The 25,711-nt window shown below is 44.7% G+C and overlaps 1 protein-coding gene across 5 annotated transcripts in view; it reads right to left on the reverse strand.

Annotated features, from left to right (window-relative positions):
- CSPG5 (chondroitin sulfate proteoglycan 5) overlaps nucleotides 1-25,711 on the reverse strand; it is a 42,490-nt gene that overhangs the window by 10,331 nt on the left and 6,448 nt on the right. For 2 of the 5 annotated variants that reach the window (XM_075214195.1, XM_075214199.1), the window contains 2 exons: nucleotides 3,147-3,335; nucleotides 1,204-1,360 (listed from right to left, as the gene is read on the reverse strand). In XM_075214195.1, the coding sequence (XP_075070296.1) occupies nucleotides 1,204-1,360; nucleotides 3,147-3,335 (346 nt within the window). The remainder of the gene's footprint in view (nucleotides 1-1,203; nucleotides 1,361-3,146; nucleotides 3,336-25,711) is intronic. The other 3 variants (XM_075214196.1, XM_075214197.1, XM_075214198.1) reach the window with 2 other exon arrangements.

The raw sequence follows: 25,711 nt of genomic DNA on the forward strand, positions 1-25,711 counted from the left end.
GGAACAGATGGAGAGGAGGAGTTACAGGGAGATGATCCTGGAAGAGATGGAGAGGAGGAGTTACAGAGAAATGATAATGGCAACAGATGGAGAGGAGGAGTTACAGGAAGATAATATGGGAACAGAAGGAGAGGAGCAGTTACAGGGAGATGATAGAGGAACAGATAGAGAGGAGGAGTTACAGGAAGACAATATGGGAACAGATGGAGAGGAGTTACAGTGAGATGATAGAGGGACAGAACAAATGGAGAGGAGGAGTTACAGGGAGATTATATGGGAACAATTGGAGAGGAGGAGTTACAGGAAGATAATAGGGGAACAGATGGAGAGGAGGAGTTACAGGAAGATGATATCAGAAAAGATGGAGAGGAGGAGTTACAGGAAGACAATATGGGAACAGATGGAGAGGAGGAGTTACAGGGAGATGATAGAGGGACAGAACAAATGGAGAGGAGGAGTTACAGGGAGATGATAATTGGAACAGATGGAGAGGAGGAGTAACACAAAGATAATATGGGAACAGATGGAGAGGAGGAGTTACAGGAAGATAATATGGGAACAGATGGAAAGGAAGAGTTACAGGGAGAAGAAAGATAATATGGGAACAGATGGAGAGGAGGAGTTACAGGGAGATGATAATTGGAACAGATGGAGAGGAGGAGTAACACAAAGATAATATGGGAACAGATGGAGAGGAGGAGTTACAGGAAGATAATATGGGAACAGATGGAAAGGAAGAGTTACAGGGAGAAGATATGGGAACAGATGGAGAGGAGGAGTAACAGGGAGATGATAGAGGAACAGATGGAGAGGAGGAGTAACAGGGAGATGATAGAGGAACAGATGGAGAGGAGGAGTAACAGGAAAATGATACAGAAAATACTAAGGAATGGGAAATTCTTGATACAGTTTAGTATAAATTACATGCAGCATTCTAAGGTTAAATTGCAGGCAGGGTAGGATCTATAGTACTATTCTTAAATCTGCATTTGTTATGGTTAGTAAGTAGCTAAATGTGTTTTATGATTACATTGGACAGAAATATACTTTCATGCAGAAGGAACGCTCTGCGTACTAGCCAGATGCCCCCACTAGCAGCGCAGTCTGGGGCCCCTAGCTCTGGTCACCTCTCTGAACCCACCCTGCTGAGTGAGGAGAAGGCTTGAAGCATGCAGAAGGGGAGACATGAAAGAGACGAGTTACCTGACAGATAACGTTATCATAGTAAGCCAATGCACGAGCATGGGGGGAAAGGTTAGATGGAGTGTCGCATAGTTTCCTTACATTTGGGTGCGAGCCTTCCGCAATTGTGGAGAGAGAAAAGTTATCGTTGTGGAGCTCGGAGGGAGTCCTGTACCTGCTGTGAGAGACAGACAGTCACCATCGCACCAAAGCAACAACTCACTTCACCATTTCATTTGGTTTATGTTTCAGAATCTCTAAAAGGAAGATATCTGTCTGGATGAGGCGAGAACACATTTATGTCAGTTATACCAGCAGCGCCGTTCTGTCTTCTCATTACATTACTGCACCCGTGACTCAGAACTGGAGAATATTGGTGGTTTTGGCAACGTTTATATACATGAGAAAATCGAGAGCTTCTAGCAGTGTTGATTAGTAGGCTGACTGGCAGGAAGTCTGGTGTGCATTGGAAAATAGTCTCTGATGATTACAACTTAGTGACCCATGTAGAGCTGGACACAGGGCCGTATGCAAATTTTGCTTCATGTTACAGGTACGACTCCTTATGTTTGAGGATGTGGAACCGAGAAGGGAAGGAGAGGGCAAGAGTAGGTCTAGTACAGTAACGATGTATTCGTGTAAGTGCGAGAGAAGAAGACGTGGACTCAGTAGTCAAAGGGCAACTGCAACAACACGCAGTGATGAAGACGACAAAATATCTGATATATACATATATATATACTGTGTATTTATTTGTGAATATCTGAGAAAGGAGTTTGATTATGGGGGAAACTTTGTTCCTATTCACGCCAGATTTCCTGCCATTAAGACATTTTAATATTTAAGTCAGCTTTGAAAGTAAAAAAATGAATATATTAGGACAACAACCTGCAGTGCGGTAGATGCCGAGCCTTGGTCATTATATAGGAATATTATATCATGCATTTTCAAATTAGATAATCTTGTTCTCTATTAGTCCTTTAATATTGATCCAGTGTTCGAAGTCTGAATCAGATTGCATTTGGTAAAATTATAGAAGAGATCTTATTTATTTGTTCTATAACTGTTGGCATAACCCCTGCTGTAGTATCTAATACCTACAAGGTCGTGTGAGGACTACAACACTAAGGTGTGGTGCACGCTGCCATATATCCTGGGTGATTGCTCCCCCGGCACTGTATAAAGTCTTCCTGCTCAAGCCCACAGGTCCCAGAACTGTTTGAAACTTCTACACACAACGCACCGTTTGTGTTACAAGTCTAACTAAGCCCGAACCCCCACCTCCACCCGCACAATGCAAGCCTTCGCCTGGCAGCACACCCACAATAGATCCCCCCCTCCCCCCCCCTCTTATCTAAGATCTGTAAAGCCTTAGAGAGCAGCTGCTGCACTGCGGGGGGCTCCTTATTCTGGGGGCTGACAGATGGAGCTTTGTCCGGTATAGACATGAAAAGTTGATACCAACTGGACAACAAACTTTTACAAAAGATGCTTTAAACTTCCATCAATCACTGAGCTCCCTCTGGGAGGGGGACATTGGAGGTATTATTCTGCAATATATGACTATTTATCTAATCCTGGAGCTGACGAGCTCAACTTTATGTGCAGAGAACAAATTAGATGAAGTGCAACTTATCTCATGTCCTATATATTATTGTTATTATCACATGACCACAGTTATCTTTACATATTAAAATTAATAAGATAAATAAATATAAAGCTACATTTCTGTGTGACGTCCAAGCTCGCTATTACTCTGACATATTTTTACTTAATAAAGAAAGTCAAGAATACGTTTTTCACGACCATATAGCCACTGGGGGGCGCTACACTGGATAATAATTAATTGACCTAGGGCAGAGATAATAATCTATCATCATCCGCCCATATTAATATAGATGTGCAGACACTATAAAGTACTGATAGACATGGCACCGTCTCAGCCGCTCACGACACAGACTTACTTCCTTTTGCGCAGTTTGTAGTTCTCGGTTTTGAGCAGGTAGAGTTTTTTGGCAAAGAAGACGGTCATCATAAAGAGGAGGAGAACCACGAGCGCCGCGGTGCCGACCGCCACACACATGACCTGGAAGTCTGTGATGATGGACTCGCAGCGCAAACCCTTGTGCCATATGTAGTCCTGCGTGTTACACCTGCAAAACACACGTGGAAAAGACACGGTTAATCACGTTATACATCCGTGTATACAGACAAAGGAGACACATTAACTAGGCAGAAAAGTATCATTGTGTTCAATAAATAACCAAATAGTCCTTTATATGACACATTCTGTGCACGTATGTAGCCTGTATCTCATGTCAGAGGGAACATTTCATATAGAGGGGTGTATGACCCAACAGGGTCACCGTACAATGAGACGGGAGAGTTGTCACCTGTCTGCACTGTGGAAGAATATTATATTGATATGACCATAGTCTCTCTCTCGGCCTATGTGTGTGTATGATACAGAATTTAGACTGTAAGCTCCTATGGGGCAGGGACTGATGTAAATAAGTTCTCTGTACAGCGCTGCGGAATCAGTGGCGCTATATAAATAGATGCTGATGATGATGTGTCCTAGAATTACCAGTAATGTCAGACAGGCCTAGTATCTGGCTGTGACAGTCCCCAGGGTCTTCATAATCACTAAATAACAAAGGTGGGGCTGCTGGTTCTATAGTGCGGTTACCACCTTCATCGTCATTATTTATTTATATAGCGCTACTAATTCCACAGCGCTGTACAGAGAACTCACTCACATCAGTCCCTGCCCCATTGGAGCTTACAGTCTAAATCCCCTAATACACACACAGACAGAGAGAGATTAAGGTCAATTTGTTAGCAGCCAATTAACCTACCAGTATGTTTTTGGAGTGTGGGAGGAAACCGGAGCACCCGGAGGAAACCCACGCAAACACGGGGAGAACATACAAACTCCACACAGATAAGACCATGGTCGGGAATCGAAGTCATGACTCCAATGCTGTAAGACAGAAGTGCTAACCACTGAGCCACTGTGCTGCACCTTCAGATAACTTTGATTTATTGGTCTGTAGATACCCATCTGCAACTTTTACAAAATAGATTAAGGTGAATTAGAAAACATGTAAATAATGTGACCTGTAAAACATTCCATTTGTGGAACTGGATCTTTGTCCGTCGTGCACAGATATCTTCATCATCATTTATTTATATAGCGCCAGCAGATTCCGTAGCGCTTTCAGATATACTTATACCCAGTACCCATAATCCAGCTATCAGAACTGCGTTCGGAAAATAAATTTTACCAGCTTTTGTGGGATTCCAGGTCTTATGTGGTATAAGGAATTCGTGCAGTGGTTCCTAAACTGTGTGTGTGCCACGGCTCCCTGGGGTACCTCAGCGATCTCACAGGGGTGCCTTGACCAGGGCCAGTGGTAAACAAGGCGACGGACTAATTGGAAATTATTTTGGCTTAGGGGTGCCTTCAAAAAATTATGGAGAACCTAAGGGTGCCTTGAACTGAAAAAGTTTGGGTTCCACTGAATTAGTGTGCACCCTCCGACCACTTTAACACCACCCTCTGTCATTAATGTAAATTTCTTCCAGTGTTTTCCTAAAATACTGCTTGGTTTAAGCTCAGTTATGAGAGTGAGGGGAGGGGGGCTGTCTTTTTACATGAGGCACTTTTGTGTGACGGAAAATTTTCATTACAATGGTTGAAAGGCCCTTTTCTGCATAATGTGCGTCTCATTAAACGATTAGACTGTCTACTGGTTTCCACCATTGATGACTTAAGGAATAATCTGTGGCACCCCATTAATCAAACACACCCCCTAAATACACAAACTAGACCACTGAATCTTATTTAAATAAAAACCTTCCACAACATGAAATCTTGCTGTTGTTGATGGGTGTATACGAAGCGCTGACCCGCACCCCAGTGTATGAAGCGGAGGGGTGGTGAGGACTTTGTCGGTGGGGGCGAGAGGCTTAAATTGGAATCTGGAAGGAATAAGGAGCCAGTGAGGGGATTTTCAGAGTGGCGCAGCGCAGGTAGAGCAACGAGAGCGGAAGATCAGTCTAATCGCGACATTTATTACGCATCATAGTAGGGAAAGATGGGTGAGGTGATGGCCAGATAGAAGCAGTAAATGCAGGAGATGAGAGAAGAGATGAGGACCTTGGCGTATTCTGGTAGAGTTTCGCAGGAGGAGGAGACAAGACAGTGCGAGGGTCTGGATGTGCGGAGTGAAGCTGAGGGTGGAATAGAGGATGACACCAGAGCAGTGGGACTATGGAACTGTGAGAAGAAGGGAAGACGATGAAGAAAATCAAATGTCAGGAATTGTTGTCTTGTCCCTATTTTCTAGGGACAATGCCATGTTCTCTAGACGTTTGCCTGTAAATGCACCTATTTTTCAGTTCTGGAAGCTGAGTAAATTTATCAGTATTTATTTTTATCCCGCTGATGAAAAAATCTGCTCTCACCGTCGTTTAACTAAACAATATCGCAGAGGTAGACAAGCGATCAGTGTTTTAGTTCCATTAATGATAATAGATTTTATTTATTTGAACACATTTTTTAAAAAAATTAAAACATTGATGAATTAAAAAATTCTTCTGAGAATAAAACCTTTTCTAAATTATTTAGTTTTTAATTTATGGCATCCTGAGATGGTGACAGAACAGGTATCGGGAGAGGGGAGGGAGGGGGGGGGGGGTACAAGTCCCGGCGAGATACCTGGTGAATAGACTTCATGCAAAGGCGAAAGCTGGAGAATCTTACGCTGTAGGGTTACCGCACTAAAGTTCTTCGCTCACTGATATATCTGCCCCATAAACACAAGAAAAGGAGACGTAATAATAATATAATAACATTCTGTACTGTAATAACAGAGTAACGTGGCACAAGGAACATCATAGAGAAGTAGAGAAAGGCTCAGTGTGTTATATCAAGGCTGAACGCTGCAGCCCCCCCCACATGCCGGATACTGGGACCTAGTTCTGGTAGATCGCGCCTTTGCCAAGAAAAACTGTTGCTATAAAAAGATTTCGCTTCCTTAGCACTAACGCTCAGACGATGGCGATTTCACAGCATGAATATTTATGTGCACGCTCAGCAGCGGAGGCAGACAGGAGACTTAATAAGACCCTCCAGGTGATTGAGATGAGAGAACAAACTGATTTATCCGGGGTGATGAGATTTTAACAAGGAGGCAGGAAGTAGGAACAGAGGAAATACCAAGGGCAAAAGAGAGACATGAGGGGCTTATTCTCTCTCCTCCGCCTCCTGTTTCATCCTCCCACTGAGAGTACCCCCCCTTCTTATTAAAGGCACAGGAACCCTATTTTATTAGACTATAATAGGTCTATAATGCATTCCTCCCAACTGTACCTATAACAGTAAAGCGTAAAGCATATTTTAACGAAGTAGAAATGAAATATATTTTATTATTAATATAAATATAATAGTTTAGTAATGTATCTAAAAAAACAACAAAATAATTATATATGAAGTAAACAGTATATATATTGTTGTTTGTGTTGTTTTCTTTAATACCTTAATATATTTTTTTTAACTATTAAAACAGAATGCGGTTTCTCCGATCCATGGCGCAGCCGGCGGCCGCCTCGCCAGATCGCACATGAGCTGTATCACAGAGACCGGCCGGCTAGTGCCAAGCTGCGCCAGTGAAATATTTTTCATTAGTTCAGATAATTGATTGATTATACTTATGGGGAATAGTGATAAATAAACCCCCAAGATTGAGAATTTCCTCTAAATAATATCTCCTAAATTATAATGAAAAAAAACAACGAAAATTCTAATTCTAATATCTACAGTCTGATAGTAGCAATAACCTGTCTGATTTATAATTTATAGGAAGCGGTAGAAGAAATAATTGAGCAGCCATTCTTTACGGCACAGTATTATTTCTGCACACTGTGCTGGGCTTTGTAGTTCCACAACAGATAAGCCTCTGGTTGTTCATCTCTGCCCTACAGGGAACAATGTACTTCACCCACAGTAAATGGGATAAACCAGGCACTTAGATTTCACTCTGTGTCTCTATGAATCATTTCATGTTCTCAGATAAGAGCCCCACATCAACTTTTTTATTTGCATCAAAAAACTTACAACAAAAACCCGTCACTGGCAGAGTCTGAGATCTGCGCCCCTTTCATGGCGGCTCCAATTGCATTACGTGAGATGAGCGGGGTCCGGCTCTTGCCAAACACAATTAGGATCTTGGCAGCAGTACGGACGGGAGCTCTCAGGGTCCGGTGAAGTCTCCAGTGATTAGCTGGCTGTGGGGCCTTCACCACCACAATGCCAGTCTGTCTCTGGTACAATGCCACTGAGACCCTTTATACTGTCACTTGGATGTACTCGGAATGCGTCCATAATTATCCCAACAATCACGTGAACATCATCCCACGATCGCTGGGTAAGAAATGGTTCAGTGACAAACTAAAGAGGGGAGAAAAACCTCCGGGCATCAACCACTTTAATAATGACCGATTTATCTGGAGAGAGATCAGTCATCTGTGTGTAAAGGAGTGTACAAAATACACGAATAATTCACATTACTGTTGGTGTCGGAGAGGAAACAGCCTGAGCAAAAGCCGAATTTCAATGCGGTGAATAACACACTTTAGGGTATATTTACTAAACTGCGGGTTTGTAAAAGTGGAGATGTTGCCTTTAGCAACCAATCAGATTCTAGCTGTCATTTTGGAGAATGTACAAAATAAAGGATAACTAGAATCTGATTGGTTGCTATAGGCAACATCTCCACTTTTACAAACCAGCACCTTAGTAATTATACCCCTTTGCGTTTTTGAGAAAATCAGTTCGAATTCTGTCTCCATCTCCATCTAGTACCTCCTGCCAAAAGGACTTTTCATTATTTGAATTAGCTGTTGGCATGTGCGGTCCTGTGGGCAAAAGCTTCTAATCTAAACTGACCATTCGCGGCCAGTGCAGATGTTATGGGGGTTAAGTGATGCAGTGTGGGTAAAAATATAAACGATGCGTCAGCCATATTGTAACAGAAGGTATATTTGTGTAAAATAGCTCTGCGCTAATGGTAAGATCGCTAATTTTTGTTATGACCTCTCCAGGACTCTAGTTGAGCCATCCTTACATACAGACATGTGTGGTCCGATGGGAGTGGAATCGATTAGTGGCTACAAATATTTCATGACGCTCATTGATGACGCCACAAGGATGACGCACGTGTACTTCAATAAAGGCAAAAGTGAAGTTGTCAACAAAATTGTGGAATATAAGAGCCTGGCGGATACTGAAACGGGTTGAAATTAAAAGTCTTGAGATCCAATGATGGCAGAGAGTATGACAACAGGACTTTAGCTGAGTTCCTGAGAAAATATGGCATGCAGCATCAACTAACAAGCAGCTGTGTGAAAGTGGGAGTGTCTCTGGAAGCCCCTCCCACCCATCCATAACTAGCTGACATTAAGCTGCTATCAGGGAACGATTTTGCTTTATTAAGTTATGAGAACTCTCTATGAGAGATTCCATTCCATTTGTCTCATCTCCGTCACACCGCCACTATCTAGGGCAGTGCTATCACCTCAGTGGTGCTATGACGCAGGTAGTTGGAACATGTTCATTTCTGCTCCTGAGGGTTCCTACATAGAGGATTAAGAAGCCATTGTGAAAGGCTTCGGTGCGGTCAATGAGGGGGAGATCTACATTTCAGAAGTTCTACATTTTATTTATTTCTTGAGTTCTGTCCAGTTTCCATTCAGGGGGCTGAAGAGCTGTTTTCCAGAGATGTGGCCAGAAGACAGAACGGAGCGTGGGGAGATTCTGGCCAAAGATCTGCTAAAATACGCAATGCTTGCTGAAGACATGCATGTATAATGGAAGGCTACACGTATGTAAAGTTCTCACTGTACATACTAAGCATAGACTCTTTGGTCAGGAGTTAACGGTGGATTATTGTGTCTGTGGGCAGCAGTTCTCGGCAAAGTAACATTGTTGCATTGAACAAGATAATAGTGTAATATGAACAAATCAGATGACTCTGGTGCTGTATATTCCCAACATACAGGAAACTCGTCCCATTCCGGCACCTTCACTTCTTGTTTGGTGAAAGAAAAGTTACTTTATTTTATATTAGAGACAGACGACTTGTGGCTGCCCGGCTGCTGTGGAACTATAAGTTCCAGAATGTCCTGTTAACGTCTTGACATTACCTGATCCTCGCTCTGGCTCCCGCTCTGTAACATCTGGACGTGCTGCGCGTGGCTGCGGTCATGTGACACTGGGGCAGGTAGCGCACGGCTGCGGTCATGTGACACTGGGGCAGGTAGCGCGTGGCTGCGGTTATGTGACACTGGGGCAGGTAGCGCACGGCTGCGGTCATGTGACACTGGGGCAGGTAGCGCACGGCTGCGGTCATGTGACACTGGGGCAGGTAGCGCACGGCTGCGGTCATGTGACACTGGGGCAGGCAGCGCGTGGCTGCGGTCATGTGACACTGGGGCAGGTAGCGCACGGCTGCGGTCATGTGACACTGGGGCAGGTAGCGCACGGCTGCGGTCATGTGACACTGGGGCAGGTAGCGCACGGCTGCGGTCATGTGACACTGGGGCAGGTAGCGCATGGCTGCGGTCATGTGACACTGGGGCAGGTAGCGCACGGCTGTGGTCATGTGACACTGATTTCCCCTCTCCTATATCAGGAGCGCTCTGACACGCTGCCTGTGTCAGAGCTACAGGTTCCCATTCTCAGCGTCTGGCTCCGTGTCTCCGGTTACTGCAGGCATTCTGCCTCCCTGTGTATGACCTTGGCTTTGTCTGACTCTGCTTCTGGTTATTCCTCGTGCTGCTGGTCTTCTGTGTAGCAGATCCGGCATATCCTTCCAAGTTTTCTGGATTTCCCTTCTGTGCTGCGCTTCTCCTGTGTACTAGACCCGACTTCCTTTATACTCTGGCTACGGATCTCCCCGTGTACCGCGACCACTTCTGGTACCAGTCCCGGCTCTCCCTTACTGACTACGGCTACGGATTCTCTTGTATATCTTGTTACTTCAAGTGTTTCAGCCCAGCAGAGCTCTGACCACCATTCCTGGTTCTGCTTCGGTTCTGTTGCCTCTACCATCCGTCACTCCTCTACCACATCATTGGACCAACCTAGGGGCCGCGACCTGGAAGCCTCCGGCAGCAAACTCCATCGGCCTTGCGCGATTCATGGGGAAGACCGGGGAATCCGTTAGACTCTGTGTCTTAGGTCAGCGCTAACCCAGACTGCTAGAAGGCGCCTGGTGACCGTAACAATTTGTTCTCACCCCACTATGACAGACGGATCCGGCAACCCCTCACCCAGGGATCTTTTGGGACATCTCGCTGCCCAGGTTGTGGAACAAAAGAAGAACTAGGCCCAGCTACTGCAATTCCTGAAGGAACTTTCTGCTCGTCTGGACACTCATCAGATACCCTAGTCTCACAGGCAGCTACGTCATCTTCTCCTGCTTAAGGTCCTGTGGCTTCTGCATCATTTACTTCTCAGCTTCGGATGCCGAATCCTCCTGAATTTGATGGAGGCCCTCTCCGGATATCATTTCCCATCAACAACATGTTTCCATCGTCCTTGAACGGCTCCGGCAACACTGATTATACTGCAAACTAGAAAAATGTGTCTTTCAGAAAGATCAGCTTCCCTTTCTAGGATATATGGCATCGGGCTCTGGTCTTCATATAGACCCTGAGAATCTTAAGGCACTATTGGATTGGCCTCAACCTGTAGGAATTAAGACGGTTCAAAGATTTTTGGGGTTTTCTAATTACTACAGACAATTCATAAAGGGTTCTCCTCCTTAGGGGCACCCATTACTGCATTAACTAAAAAAATCTGGCACTTACAAACTTTGGCCTCTTGAGGCCTTTACTTTGCTTAAAAATGCTTCACTTCGGCCCCCATTCTTTGACAGCCGGATTCCACCCTTCCCTTCTTTCTCGAAGTAGATGCTTCCTCCATTGGTGTGGCTTCTTTTCTCGGAAATTATCTTCTGCTGAGAGAAATTATGGTATCGAAGTAGGGAACGCCTCACGATTAAATTAGCCCTGGAGGAATGGAGACATCATTTAGAGGGGACCTTATTTCCTGTAACCGTTTACACAGATCTTAAAAATCTTATATCTACAACCCGCATCTTGTCTGAACCCTCGGCAGGCCAGGTGGTCTTTATTTTTTCTCGTTTCAATTTGATTATCATATTCAGGTCTGGTTCCAAAAACAAAAATGCGGATGCTCTCTCTCGTTCATTTGATTCTACCGATTCCGAGGACTTGGATACTAGAAAAACTATCCTTGATACAGAATATATTGAGTATAACACCGCTAGTCACCTATTCCTCACAGGAAAACCTTTGCTCCACTCCATCTGTGTCCTCCACTCCTCGGAAGGGCTCATGCTTCACACTTTGCCGGTCATTATGGTAATAAAAAGACAAAGGAACTAATATCCCGTAGTTACTGGTGGCCTTCTTTAGAGTCTGATGTGGAAGATTTTGTAGCTTCATGTGCACAAGATAATGTTCCTCAACAATCTCCCTATGGGCTTCTGCATCCGCTTCCCATTCCTGATCGTCCTTGGAGTCATTATGGATTTTATAACTGATTTGCCTTGTTCCAAAGGATTCTCTTACGGACCACCTTTCTCAAGCAGCCCATTTTGTTCCCTTGAATGGCTTACCGTCGGCATCCGTTCTGGCTCGGTTATTTATAGAAGAGGTTTTTTGTCTTCACGGTTGTCCCAACATGATCGTTTTTTGTGGAAAAATTTTGGAGAGTCTTCTGCCGTGTGTGTTAAACTTCTCATCCGCCTATCATACCCAGACCAATGGTTGAACTGAGAGAACCAATCAAGAGCTTGAGAAGTTCCTCAGATGCTATATCTCTGTCAATCATTATAATTGGGCGGAATTCGTCCATAATAATCAGGTCTCTCCTTCCTTTGCTTTTCAGGGATTTCATCCTAAACTTCCTTCGTTTCATGATTTACCTCCATCCGGAGTTCCTGTTGCGGATTCTCTTTTGCAGAATCTTTCTTCTCAGTGGACCCAAATCAAATGCAGATTGTTTTAAACCTCTACCCTAAGCAAAGGGTCTTATGATAAAAAAAAAAAGAGATGACCAGCTCCTCTACTCTCTGCTGGTGATAAAATGTGGTTGTCCACTCGGAATCTTCGCCTTCAGGTCCCTTCCAGGAAATTTGCCCATCGTTTTATTGGTCCCTTTCGAGATATCGGAGGTCGTCATTCTAGTGGCGTTTATATTGTAATTACCTCCCACCCTGAAAATACCTAATGTTTTTCATGTGACCCTTTTGAAACTACTTATTATAAGCAAGTTTTCTTCTTCTAAGAGGTCCTAGAAGACGGACTTGCTTTCAGTCATATTAAGAGTTCATATAGAATAGATAAAGGTAGACTATATTATGAACCGGACTTTTGAGGATATGTACTGTGCATTGTGCACCCTATAACACGGCTGTATAGAAAGGGGGGAGTCAGCCAAATCTAAAGAAACATCAACCACTTTCTCTTACCAACCCCAGACCAACATGAACACGAAAAGTGGTAGCTTGCTGCTGGTAACTGCACCCTGAATGCTCATCTAAGCTTTCTATGCTGTCAAGTTAATAGACTTGGAAGATGTAAATAGATGTGATTATGTTGGGATAAGAGACATTGCTGAAAACACTGGTACTGCAGATATAACCAGCTACATTCACTCTGTGGTCTACAGCCTCAAGTTCCAGAATGAGAGATACAAACTAATGGACACTGTGATGGATCTGTCCGGAGCCTCAAATGCTCACTCTCAATTTCATGGGTCATGCCACGTACCAGGCCCAAAATATATAGCAGTGTTTGCTGATCTATTGCAGATCTATCAGTAGTTACTTCAACGCAAACATTTCTGCACCATTTCACAGCTACTGCGAAAAAAGAACATACCCTACCGGTGGGGCTATCCAGTAAATCTACCATTATAATGGGACTCAGACAACCAAAGAAGACACATGAGATACAGGCCAGAAACTGAATATAGAGGCCTCTGATTTAGTCGATGTCCTACCCAAACCACAGGAGCCACCATCATTGTAAAAACATGAGACCACCAGACTGGAATTAAGCAACCGGAAGTCACTCATCTTTGGACTGAAAGTATTAGATAAGAAAATACATAACCTGGTGATTGCCTTCAAAGCAGAATGTTATACGTCTATAACAGGCAAAATGTTGCACACTTGAGAAATGATCTACAAGAAGATAATATCCCCCCCCCAACCTATTATCTCCATATATTATAAACGGGTTCCCTAGATGCCTGTAGATAGTGCGACAGAATATTCCTCATTCTTGATACCATTTATACTGTTTTGTATATTACTGTCTTACACCCCTGTTAGAGCGCATGTATTTACCACAAAACGTCAGGCCATCCATAGGAATACAATCCACGTAGGAAGCTCAGCCTTATATATTATTATATTTATATAAACAGTGGTGAGCTCTTTAAAATTTAAATGTCTACGTGTATGAAAGGGTTAAGCTCTCCGCAAAAAAGATCATTTCTATCCTCTGACCAGTCTCGCAGAGAGATCATCTTACCCATTATAAAGCAGAACACCAGCCAAAAAAACGTTATTAAAGATTTCACCCACAGTAAGGAGGAGAAAAGGTGTCAATAAACTAATGCATAAATCATAGCACTTACTGTGATAGCCACTGAATATGTCTCTAATGGGAGATTGGTGAGAGGCTCCGTCCACGGAGTTAGGGCCGGTCTGCGTCTACACTCCAAACACAAACCTGTTTCTGGTGTAGAAAATGTATTGGGGAGGGGGAGGGTATCCTGCTGGTGGGGGAGGGGGGATTTCAACACAGTTGTGGTGCAAACATGTTATGTTCAGGGGTCAATCACACCCTCAGGTCAGTTACATAAACATCATTACATGTTACACAAAGGATTACACGTCTCACATACATGAAACATATATGGTAGAATAGATCTCTTCCTTCTAGACACCAGCATCGTACATTATGTGGCTGAGGCCTCAACTGGCCACATAACGAGCTCAGACCACGCTCTAACGTTTATAACGACCACGCTCCCACGTTTATAACACGATAGCTCCCTGCACACCCTGATAATATTAACCCAAAGAGGAACTAACCCAAGACTGAGGCCATGGATCGGTTCCCTCCCATCTGCATCCCGTTATCTTTCCTGTGGTTCACACAACATCTCAGCTATCTAGGAATTAAGGTCACACCTAGTTCTTCTGGACTATTTCCAGGCCAACTACTCCCACCCCTCACCCCCCACTATAAACACAAGTAACAAATAACCTTAAACAGTGTATTGTCCTTTTTCTCCCCATGGGTGGGCTGTATCTTAATAAAAATATCTATTGTACCAACATGTCTATCCCTATTTCAAACCAGACCAATTTATATTCCAATTTATAGTTATTTTGTAGAGCATCTAAACAACGCTGATGATCTGGAGAACCTGTAGAACCATTTATCTTCATGCTAGAAGACCAACCCTATGTGCGCCCCACAACAGAGGTGGTTTAGGGGTGTCTGCTGTAAATCCCTGATTGCTAGACTATGTGAGCAGTAATCGATTCGTAGCCTCAACATTGGGTGGATAATGAGATAGTGTCTATAACAGCTTCCCTGGGGAAGGGGAAGAGATCATAATACTGTAAAACTCCCCAATTATGGCCCTTGTTCTGGTGGATGTTGGATCAGAAGAAAGTGAATTGGTGTCTAACCCATCCCCTCTCTTATATCTAGTAAGGAACTTTCCAGACGCTCTCAGGGGGAGACTACAGAATTGGAGAAAGCCCAGAGGTCCAAGGGGAACATTCAAATCATTAATCGCACATATTCCACTTCTCCAGCTCCGACATCACCTCCATGAAAGAGGGTATTGGAATTATTTAATGTTTAATACACAACACATACTGAAAATATCATACTCGTATTTGGATAGATCAGTAGGAGGGCAGAGACTTAGATCTCAATTGCTATCCCAAATACATGAACATGGACACGTATATTCTGGTGGGAAGGAAAATTGTGAATTTCCAAATCACTTGATGAAAGAAATGAAATTTGTCTCTTCTGGAAACTTTATCATTATAGAATCTAAATGCAAAATCTTTATCAGACGGTGTAGACCCTGTGCAGAACCTCGTCTGTCCCTCATAAATGTTGGAGGTTTCCCCTCAATGCACATTTGTTACATGTTTTGATAGACTTCCTGTAATGATACATTTAAGGTCAGACATAAAGAATTAGTGGGGTCTCACAAGATCTACTAATGCTGCTAGGACGCTGGTGAGGAGAAAATCTGCCTTTTATCCATATGATGAACTCGGGAATGGGGATAATACCCTAAAAATGGAAACAAACTAACCCTTCGGCAGATCTCTGGTTTACCAAGCTGACAATTATAATGCTTATGGAACGACTCTCCCACATCCAACACAAAGGTTCTCACACATTAATAGATCTATTGGGAGATGGCACCAGATTAGTCCGTCTCCGTCTGTGTACCTGTCTTCCAGGCCGGGTCGGCTTCAGAACAGTTTTCGTTCTCAAACATTTAGCAACAGGCCCCTCTCTCTGGTGATAAGATTTTGAAAAAATTGCTTTATCGCCGCAATTTATCAAAAAAGTTTAATCAGACTCTGTAGATACGGGAATGTCTGAGCCGGCTGGAAGTGAACATATGAGAAATGTTTTAAAATGGACAAAAAAAAAAAATGTTAACATTAAAAATGCATTACTTAAGGAATATACAATAACATAACAGACTGACCAGACACCCGGATAACGGAGCAAGAGAGGGGGTAGAACCTGTTCCTGCTCCAACATCCGCTCCTATAAAGCCCAGTAACACAGTCAGTCCCTTATTCCACGGAGACCAATCATCTCTATGTAGGTGTCTCTGTTCTCCAGCCAGAGATCGGGGAGAGGAATAAGAATAGTCTTTTACAGATGGCCTGAGGTATAAAAAAGTCACCTTCCCAGTTATGTCAATGGATCTTCCTGGTCAAACCATCTCCAAACCTGAATAACTGCAGAGAACAGCTGCCACTGTCATTTCTACATTAATGCTGGTCAAATAACAGCTACAACAATGAAGCCAGTTCACCTTCTGAACCTGCACATTGTCACTGACCCCCAATATTCACACATAAGGACAGAGAGATACAGAATGTCAGATAGTAACACGGACAAACAATGACGCTCTGTCCACAATGTGTCAAGGTTTCGGCTCCAGAATCATCTCTACGCTTCAGACACCGTCTGGTTTGTTTATAAGAAGATTATCAGCCCAATAATGTCAGTTTATTCATCTCCCGGCGATCTGTGGGACAATGTTTCTTTACTGGATTGTTTCATCCAATTATCATCATTATATTTACAAAACAGAATCAAAAGCTGCAGCTTCAGCTTAATGTCTATCTAGAACTTCTGTGTCTTATATGAGACTTGTGGCTGCAGTTAGAGGCTGATTGATATTGGAGGAATAAGTAAAACATAATCAGTCTGATTGATGGTAATCGCTACTCTCACTATTACCAGGATTTATAGCAGAGTAACGTCTCCTCCAGTCACAGCCAGAATTCTAGCGCCTGGGGCGAGAAAGACAAATGCCGCCCTCTTGGCCCTCAATTTGAACCACAATAACCTAAAATATTCCTAAATTACATCCCCCTTCAGCGTTGCGCCCTGGGCGGTCGCCCCTGACACACAGCCCTAGTTACAGCCCTGCCTGCAGTATTATAACTAGACGGTATAAACGTTCTCAGCGCAGGAATGTGTCGTTAGTCGCCAGCACAGAGCCGCTCAGTGTAACTGGCCCCGCCCAGCAGGAAAATACCTCCCCACTATTAAATAACCAATCAGCTTTTAGCTGTCATAATTCTAGTGATTGGTTGTTGCATGTGACATACTTGCCTACTTGTTGTGACCTTGGAGACCTTGGGGGGGGGGGTTGGAAGAGCAAGTGCAGGGGGCGTGGCCATGCGATTCACATCACCACGGTCCCAGACCCCTGCGCAATATTGAAATTGAGTCATCATCCTTTGGGGGAGCCATGATGAAGCAAATTGCGTATTCAAGGCCCCTTTCGGCCTCTTTACAAAACGGAGAGGGGTTTGAGGAGACTGGCCTTGTCTACCCGGAATCTGCGAGTCTCCTAGATGCACCATGGGACATATTATGTCACCCCCTCTAGACCATGCTGCCATGGACTTCTGCCTCCGTAGTAGGATACGGTAGGTACAGATCTGTCTCCTCTACACCATGCTGCCATAGTCCTCTGCCTCAGTAGTAGGATACGGTAGGTACAGATCTGTCTCCTCTACACCATGCTGCCATAGACTTCTGCCACAGTAGTATGATACGGTAGGTACAGATCTGTCTCCTCTACACCATGCTGCCATAGTCCTCTGCCTCAGTAGTAGGATACGGTAGGTACAGATCTGTCTCCTCTACACCATGCTGCCATAGACTTCTGCCACAGTAGTAGGATACGGTAGGTACAGATCTGTCTCCTCTACACCATGCTGCCATAGTCCTCTGCCTCAGTAGTAGGATACGGTAGGTACAGATCTGTCTCCTCTACACCATGCTGCCATAGACTTCTGCCTCGGTAGTATGATACGGTAGGTACAGATCTGTCTCCTCTACACTGTGCTGCCATAGTCCTCTGCCTCAGTAGTATGATATGGTAGATACAGAACTGCCCCCTCTACACCATGCTGCCATAGACCTCTGCCTCGGTAGTATGATACGGTAGGTACAGAACTGCCCCCTCTACACCATGCTGCCATAGTCCTCTGCCTCGGTAGTATGATACGGTAGGTACAGATCTGTCTCCTCTACACCATGCTGCCATAAACTTCTGCCTCAGTAGTATGATACGGTAGGTACAGATCTGTCTCCTCTACACCATGCTGCCATAGACTTCTGCCTCAGTAGTATGATATGGTAGGTACAGATCTGTCTCCTCTACACCGTGCTGCCATAGTCCTCTGCCTCAGTAGTATGATATGGTAGATACAGAACTGCCCCCTCTACACCATGCTGCCATAGACCTCTGCCTCAGTAGTATGATATGGTAGGTACAGAACTGCCCCCTCTACACCGTGCTGCCAAAGTCCTCTGCCTCAGTAGTAGGATACGGTAGGTACAGATCTGTCTCCTCTACACCATGCTGCCATAGACTTCTGCCTCAGTAGTATGATATGGTAGATACAGAACTGCCCCCTCTACACTGTGCTGCCATAGACCTCTGCCTCAGTAGTATGATATGGTAGATAATTTGGTAGATAATAATATGATTATAATAACATAATTGATAGTAATAATATAGTAGATATTTCTGGAAGTAGAAGTACAATCAGTCTGTGCAGTTGAATATCGGTTTCATGTGTTTAATTCCTTGTTCATAGACTGAATGATGAATTCTTTGCTGATGGAAGCTGCCGGTCTGGGCTGCAGATTAACAAGTGAAATCTTTGCCACGATTTGTATACAGCCACTGACGTCAGGTTAATTAGTATTATGTGTATTTCTATATTTAGATGTTAAGAATTTGACACTTACAAATAGTAGAGAAACAACATATCTGAGATAAAGAAAAGGCAATTGTGATAATTACCAGGTAGTCAGATTGTAGAGAGTGGAGAGGGGAGTAAGAGTAAAGGATTAGTTAGGTGGAAGAGAGGAGGAGAGGAATAGGGAGGTAGATGGAGAGAGCGGCTGGGTCTAGAAACGGGATCTTCAGGATTGGGGATATGAGCCCGTGTTTAAGGACAGATGGGAATGTGTCGGCGGAGAGAGACAGGTTGAAGGGTAAGAGACGGGCATGGAGTGTGAGCGAGTGAGCGGAGAAGATTATGGGGAACAGGTTCGGGGGGTGAGTGGCAGATTGCGGTGTTGGAGGATGAGATGGGTGCTTGGAAGTTGTCCTCATTGGACAGTAGGCGGATTGGGGAGCTGCTTTTCTGGAAAGAGGAAGCCAATCCAGGTAGGACAGGGTAATTGTAGGAGAGAGACGTATTAATGAAGTGGATTGGTGTCGCTGTGAGTGTGGATTTGGGTGGACGGAGGGGGGAGCATGAGATAAGGTCAGGGTGATGGAAAGGAAGTTGTGGTTGGAGAGCAGAAAGGACAAGATGGAGAAGATTAAGAAGGAAAGGCGTTGAGAAGAGTCCATAGAGTCCTCATCACAGTGGGTGGGAGATGTGGACTAATGGGAGAGACCACAGGAGGAAGTGAGTGATAGAAGTTTTGTAGCAGCAGAGACAGTGGGGTCATCAATAGCAGCGTTGGTATCACCTTGTATGAGAGTAACTAGGACAAAGGATGGGAAGTGAACCAGACAGTGACAATGTGAAGGAGCTGGGAGACCGGGGGGGTCTATAACTACATTTTTATTAATTTTAAGTACATTGATGTTTAGCACTAAACTGTTTCTTTTCTGCCATTTATTTTGTGCTTCAATGAATGGAAACGGCACCTCCGAAGCCAGGTGTAGCGCTGCCATAGACAGCAGGGGAGTGTTATGTGCTTCACACTTGTATCTAAAACCTTTGTGTTCATATCAAAATGTGGTTATTGCTATTTTGGGAGACATCTAACTCTAATGACACAATCAATGTCAACATTACAGATACCAATATATTAATACAGTAATTGAAAAGAAAGAACAAAAAAATAAAAAGTAACCTCTAACGGATAAGTGTGGGAAATAACAGGTGTGGAGATCGGATCAACGCAGGATGACAGATCAAGGTCGCCTCCTCGGATGAATTCACAGGACAATTACACAGTGTCCAGGGACGGCCCGGGCTGGGGACACTGAACCCTTTCACAGGTCGCTGTCTGCAGATTCCCGGCCCTGTCTGACTGCAGATAATGAGCTGACATCTCAGAACAATTCAGACCTGACTCTATCCAGGCCGGAGAGGGGGGGGCTGACATCTGTCAGGATGCGCTATTCATGTCCAGCTCAATGATATTCAGTCGTGGCCTCGCTGCAAATTAGCTGCACTGACCGGAGGTTGGATGCAGGAAATGTTACTACACAGAACCGTTTATATATAGATTTCATTACTATGAATGTTTCATTACTTTTACCTCTCAACATGTGTGCAGCCAGGTCACACGTGTGCTTCCTTGTCCCTATCTCATGGTAGATTGCAAGCTCTATGTACACTTTACTTACATATAATGTCTGGGCACCTTTTCCCAGTATTATAACTCTGTGTAAGCTGTATACATATTCATAGAGCAGTAATCATAACGTCAATATTGGAAGGTAGAACAGATACATGAGAGGCAGCAGGGCAGGAACATTATATCGTCCGGGCACTAACGAAATCTGGGCAGGGGCCCAGCTAGAGCATTGTCATGAACCTCTGAGGCCCCTGATCACCCCCTCAGGCCCCCGCTCTGCTCTCAATACTGACCCATACACTCACACTCACCTGCACACTCACCTACTCTCAGACACACACACTCACAAACCATGAAATGCAAACACACACCTGCACAAAGTCCTACACTCGCGCACACTCAACTACACACTCACTCATCTACACTCACACAGGTACTCATCTACACACTCACACTCAACTACATTCACACACACACTCTCACTCATCTACACACACTCACTTACTCACTCACACACAGCTGTCTTGGCAATATTGACAGAGCCAATATGCCACCGATAATTCTCAGCAGCATCAAATGTGCCCGGGCTATGCCCACCCAACAATTGTCAGTGACCACGTCTGCAAGTGAAACTGTGCCCAGCAATATCTAATACAGCCATCATGCCCACCAATGTGATGTGCCCCTGGCAATCCTCACCCAGCAATATCTAATACATCAGTGACAATATACAGGACAAAAGAACAGAAAGTGACTCTATATAAAAAGGACAAGAGACATTTACATTGATAAAAGCACATTACATTTTGCTGGAGATCATGTTGGTCCCTAAATTCCTGAAAATCTGTGGCTGTTATTTGGACCCTCCCTGCACACAAGTATTTCCAGGAACGTGGTCCCCACCCCTCTGCAGAGTGTAGAAACCGCCAGATGACAGGACTGCGCTACTGACTGCTATCCAGGTGCTGCCCGCATGTAAATCAGCAGCACTGCGTCTAGAAGCTGACATCTGATAAGCAACGCTCTGCAGGAAGATGAACAGCATGAGGCCACCTGAGAGCCAGCGACAGGAAGCAAATCTGGATTTAATCAATCGCAGGGACAGGAGCGAAGCGCGATGCCAATTACCAGCAGGAACAACCAGTAAAATCCACAACTGACTTATTATTCAACGTCTCAAACTGATGTCAGCTGAGAAAAGAGCAATCTCCAAATCAGATGGTGCAGAGTCACCACGGAGCACACAGTGAGGATCCTATGAGGATATAGAGGAGACCGATCACAAAGTGCGCTCACTGTGCTACAGAGAACAACGCGGTTTTGCACCACTGGGCGCAAAGTTCACTTTAAGTGACCACTTCCTCTGTGTGCGGAGAGTTAGAGACACATTCAGCCAGAGCTGCCATCAGAAACTGTGGGGCCCAGTACTACTTAATCTGGCGGGGGCCCCCACCCCTCTCCGGGTCCAGTACTAATTAATCTGGCGTGGGCCCTCCTCCCGATACATGTGCACCCCTCCGTCTTCGCCATACATGTGCCCCCTATCCCTCATCACAGAACATTCCCCCCCCACTGCCTCATCACAGTAAATATTCCCCTCCCCCCACATTAAATGTCTCCCTCTCCCCTCCTCGCAATCACAGTAAATGTTCCCCCCAGTTTATGACCCCCCCACAGTTAAGGCCCCCCCCCAATCACAGTTAAGGTCCTCCTCTCCCCCTCCACAGTTATGGCCCCCCCCCAGGCTCTCCCTCCCCCCCTCAATAAAAGGACTAGCTAATTAACTTGCCTTCTCCTCCGCGATGCTGCAGCTTCCGGTCACTGATATACTGGGAGCGCGGCGCACAGTGATGATATCACCGCGCCACGCTCCCAGCCTATCAGAGTCAGAGCTGCAGCATCGCGGAGAAGAATGTAAGAAATAAAAGGGGCAGCACGGTCAGTGACTGCGGGGCCCGGACAGTCCAGGGAGTCCGGACAGACGGAGAGGTCTGTCTGGGCCCCCTAGTCTGTTCGGGCCCCTCACAGCAGTACTGGCCGTACCCCCCTGATGGCGGCCCTGTCTTTTAGATATAAAATAAATACTATTGATCACATCTCAATTATCGGATACCTCTGAGAAAATGACTTCTGATCCAAGCACAATTTGTACAAACAGAAATGTATCTGCCACATGCTCCAGCCCCGGAAATTGCTCTAATGAAAGTCAATTAACATTTAAATGGTGAACAGATCCTATCCATTCACCAGGAACCAGTGACATCACTGAGATGTCACTGGTTCCTATTCACTGGATAGGCTGCACTCTCAGTGATGTCACTGGTTCAAATTCACTGGATAGGCTGCATTCTCAGTGATGTCACTGATTCCTAGTGACTGGATAGGCTGCACTCAGTGATGTCACTGGTTCCTAGTGACTGGATAGGCTGCACTCTCAGTGATGTCACTGGTTCCTAGTGAATGGATAGGCTGCACTCTCAGTGATGTCACTGGTTCCTAGTGACTGGACAGGCTGCACTCTCAGTGATGTCACTGGTTCCTAGTGACTGGATAGGCTGCATTCTCAGTGATGTCACTGGCTCCTAGTGACTGGATAGGCTGCACTCTCAGTGATGTCACTGGTTCCTAATGACTGGATAGGCTGCACTCTCAGTGATGTCACTGGTTCCTAGTGACTGGATAGGCTGCACTCTCAGTGATGTCACTGGTTCCTAGTGACTGGATAGGCTGCACTCTCAGTGATGTCACTGGTTCCTAGTGAATGGATAGGCTGCACTCTCAGTGATGTCACTGGTTTCTAGTGACTGGATAGGCTGCATTCTCAGTGATGTCACTGGTTCCTAGTGATTGGATAGGCTGCATTCTCAGTGATGTCACTGGTTCCTAGTGACTGGATAGGCTGCACTCTCAGTGATGTCACTGGTTCCTAATGACTGTATAGGCTGCACTCTCAGTGGTGTCACTGGTTCCTAATGACTGGATAGGCTGCACTGTCATGAATATTAACTCAGCCCACAAACTGGGCGACTACATTATGTGTTTCGGCAACAAGTGCACTTCAAAGTTAATTTTCCAAACCTGCTGTTGTAGACCGTTTCTCTGTCACACAGCAATATAACAATATACTAGAGATTGTATTTATCCCAGAACATATTCATTTTCATCTCAGGCTGCTCAGTATACAGACCCAGCAGCATTACCGGACACCTGACTCTGCCAAAAGGACATCCAGGCTCCAGACATTCTTTCCATATGAAATCTGCGGAGGGGAATGTGAGGAACTGGATAATTTCCTTCAAGGAGGAGACTGATGTAAACCTGTGGCCGTAGTACAGTGTAGGACAGATATAGACCTGACGCCACAGGTAACGCAGGGAGTGTAGACGTCATCTTACATTATCAGTAACAGGAGTGTGTTATTGTCAGTATTGCTTCATGTTGTTCTGATCCCCGACTCTGCAGCATCTGTCTGGGGTTCCTCCCATCTGTGTTTCATTTGGGACGCAAATCGGTGAATATTAAACAGAGAGTTCACCAGAACATCTCCGGAAAGCGGTTCAACATCTGGTGGACTCTCCTACCTGCGGGGAGGATGTGTCAGATGGGATGTACGATGGGAAGTCAAGTAGACACCAAGAGCGTCCACAGGCAGCAAACAGTAAATGTGACTTCACAAGACAGGTGCTTATTATCCCATATACTGGGAACACACAGGTCTAGTAATAAGAGGGGCGATAAGGCTGATTTTCTATCATTAAGGTAACGCTGAAGCAGCTGAGCGACGCTCTGCTGCCCTCATCATGCTGACCCGGGGTGTTAAGGGTTAACTTACCGACGCGCCCGGTCACTCTCAGGGATGAGGTCACACATGGGCATTTAAAGATGGCGATAAAAGAGGGATTGCTGCAGTATTTTATTATGAAAGAGTGAACATATGGACACAGGTAGGTAGTACTAATGAGAACGTGGAAGTAGGGATTTACCAATTACAAGTGATGACATCAGAACTCATCATTTATACAGTTATTATTTACAAGACATTATACATATATAAGCATCACTGGTGCATTATACTTATATCACATTAATAAACAGTGCATTATATTTATAAACCACCAGATATTACCACCAGGAGACATAGGCCCCCGTCACACAATGTTACTATTTTGCAGAGGATGCCTCAATGATTTAGAGTTAGTGGGCTGAAATAAGTGGTCTGTGAAGACCCCCAATCACCCATAAGCTGATTACTTCTGCTCTGTATAGGGACAGCTGGGAGGAGATCAGACACCTGTCAAATTATTGTCATTATATACAGAGAGGTCTCACTTCTCATCTACACCTCATTCACGGATTAAAGCTGATGATTATATAGATATATACAATGTGTCTGAGCATTTACAACAGCCCAGATTCCTGGACAGCTGTGAGTGATGACTGGAATAGATTCCGACTGAAATAGAGAGATCCCTACTGAATTAGAGAGATTCCTAACGAACAAGAGAGATCTCTACTGAAATAGAGAGAGCCCTACTGAATGAGAGAGAACCGTACTGATCGAGAGAGATCCCTACTGAATAAGAGATGCCTAGAGAGAGATCATTACTGAAATAGAGATCCCTTCTGAATTAGAGAGCTCCCTACTGAACAAGAGAGATCCCTACTGAATTAGAGAGATCATTACTGAATTAGAAAGAGCTCTACTGAATGAGAGAGATCCCTACTGACTGAGAGAGATGCCTTCTAAATGAGTAAGATTTCTACTGGATTAGAGATCCCTACGGAACGAGAGAGATCCCTACTGAACGAGAGAGATCGCTACTGAATGAGAGAGATCCCTACTGAATGAGAGAGATTCCTACTGAACGGGAGAGATACCTACTGAACGAGATAGGACCCGACTTAATGAGAGAGATGCCTACTGGATGAGAGATCCCTATGGAACGAGAGAGATCCCTACTGAATGAGATTCCTATTGAACGAGAGAGATACCTACTGAACAAGATAGATCCCTACTAATTGAGAGAGATGCCTACTGGATGAGAGATCCCTACTGGATGAGAGAGATCCCTACTGAATGAGAGAGATCCCTACTGAATGAGAGCGATTCCAACTGAACGAGAGAGATCCCTACCAAATGAGAGAGATCCCTACTTAATAAGAGAGATGCCTACTGGATGAGAGATCCCTATGGAACGAGAGAGATCCCTCTGAATTAAATTCCTATTGAACGAGATAGATCCCGACTAAATGAGAGCGATGCCTACTGGATGAGAGATCCCTATGGAACGAGAGAGAT

This window comes from Mixophyes fleayi, chromosome 5 (genome assembly GCF_038048845.1).
Source record: "Mixophyes fleayi isolate aMixFle1 chromosome 5, aMixFle1.hap1, whole genome shotgun sequence".
Taxonomy (NCBI): domain Eukaryota; kingdom Metazoa; phylum Chordata; class Amphibia; order Anura; family Limnodynastidae; genus Mixophyes; species Mixophyes fleayi.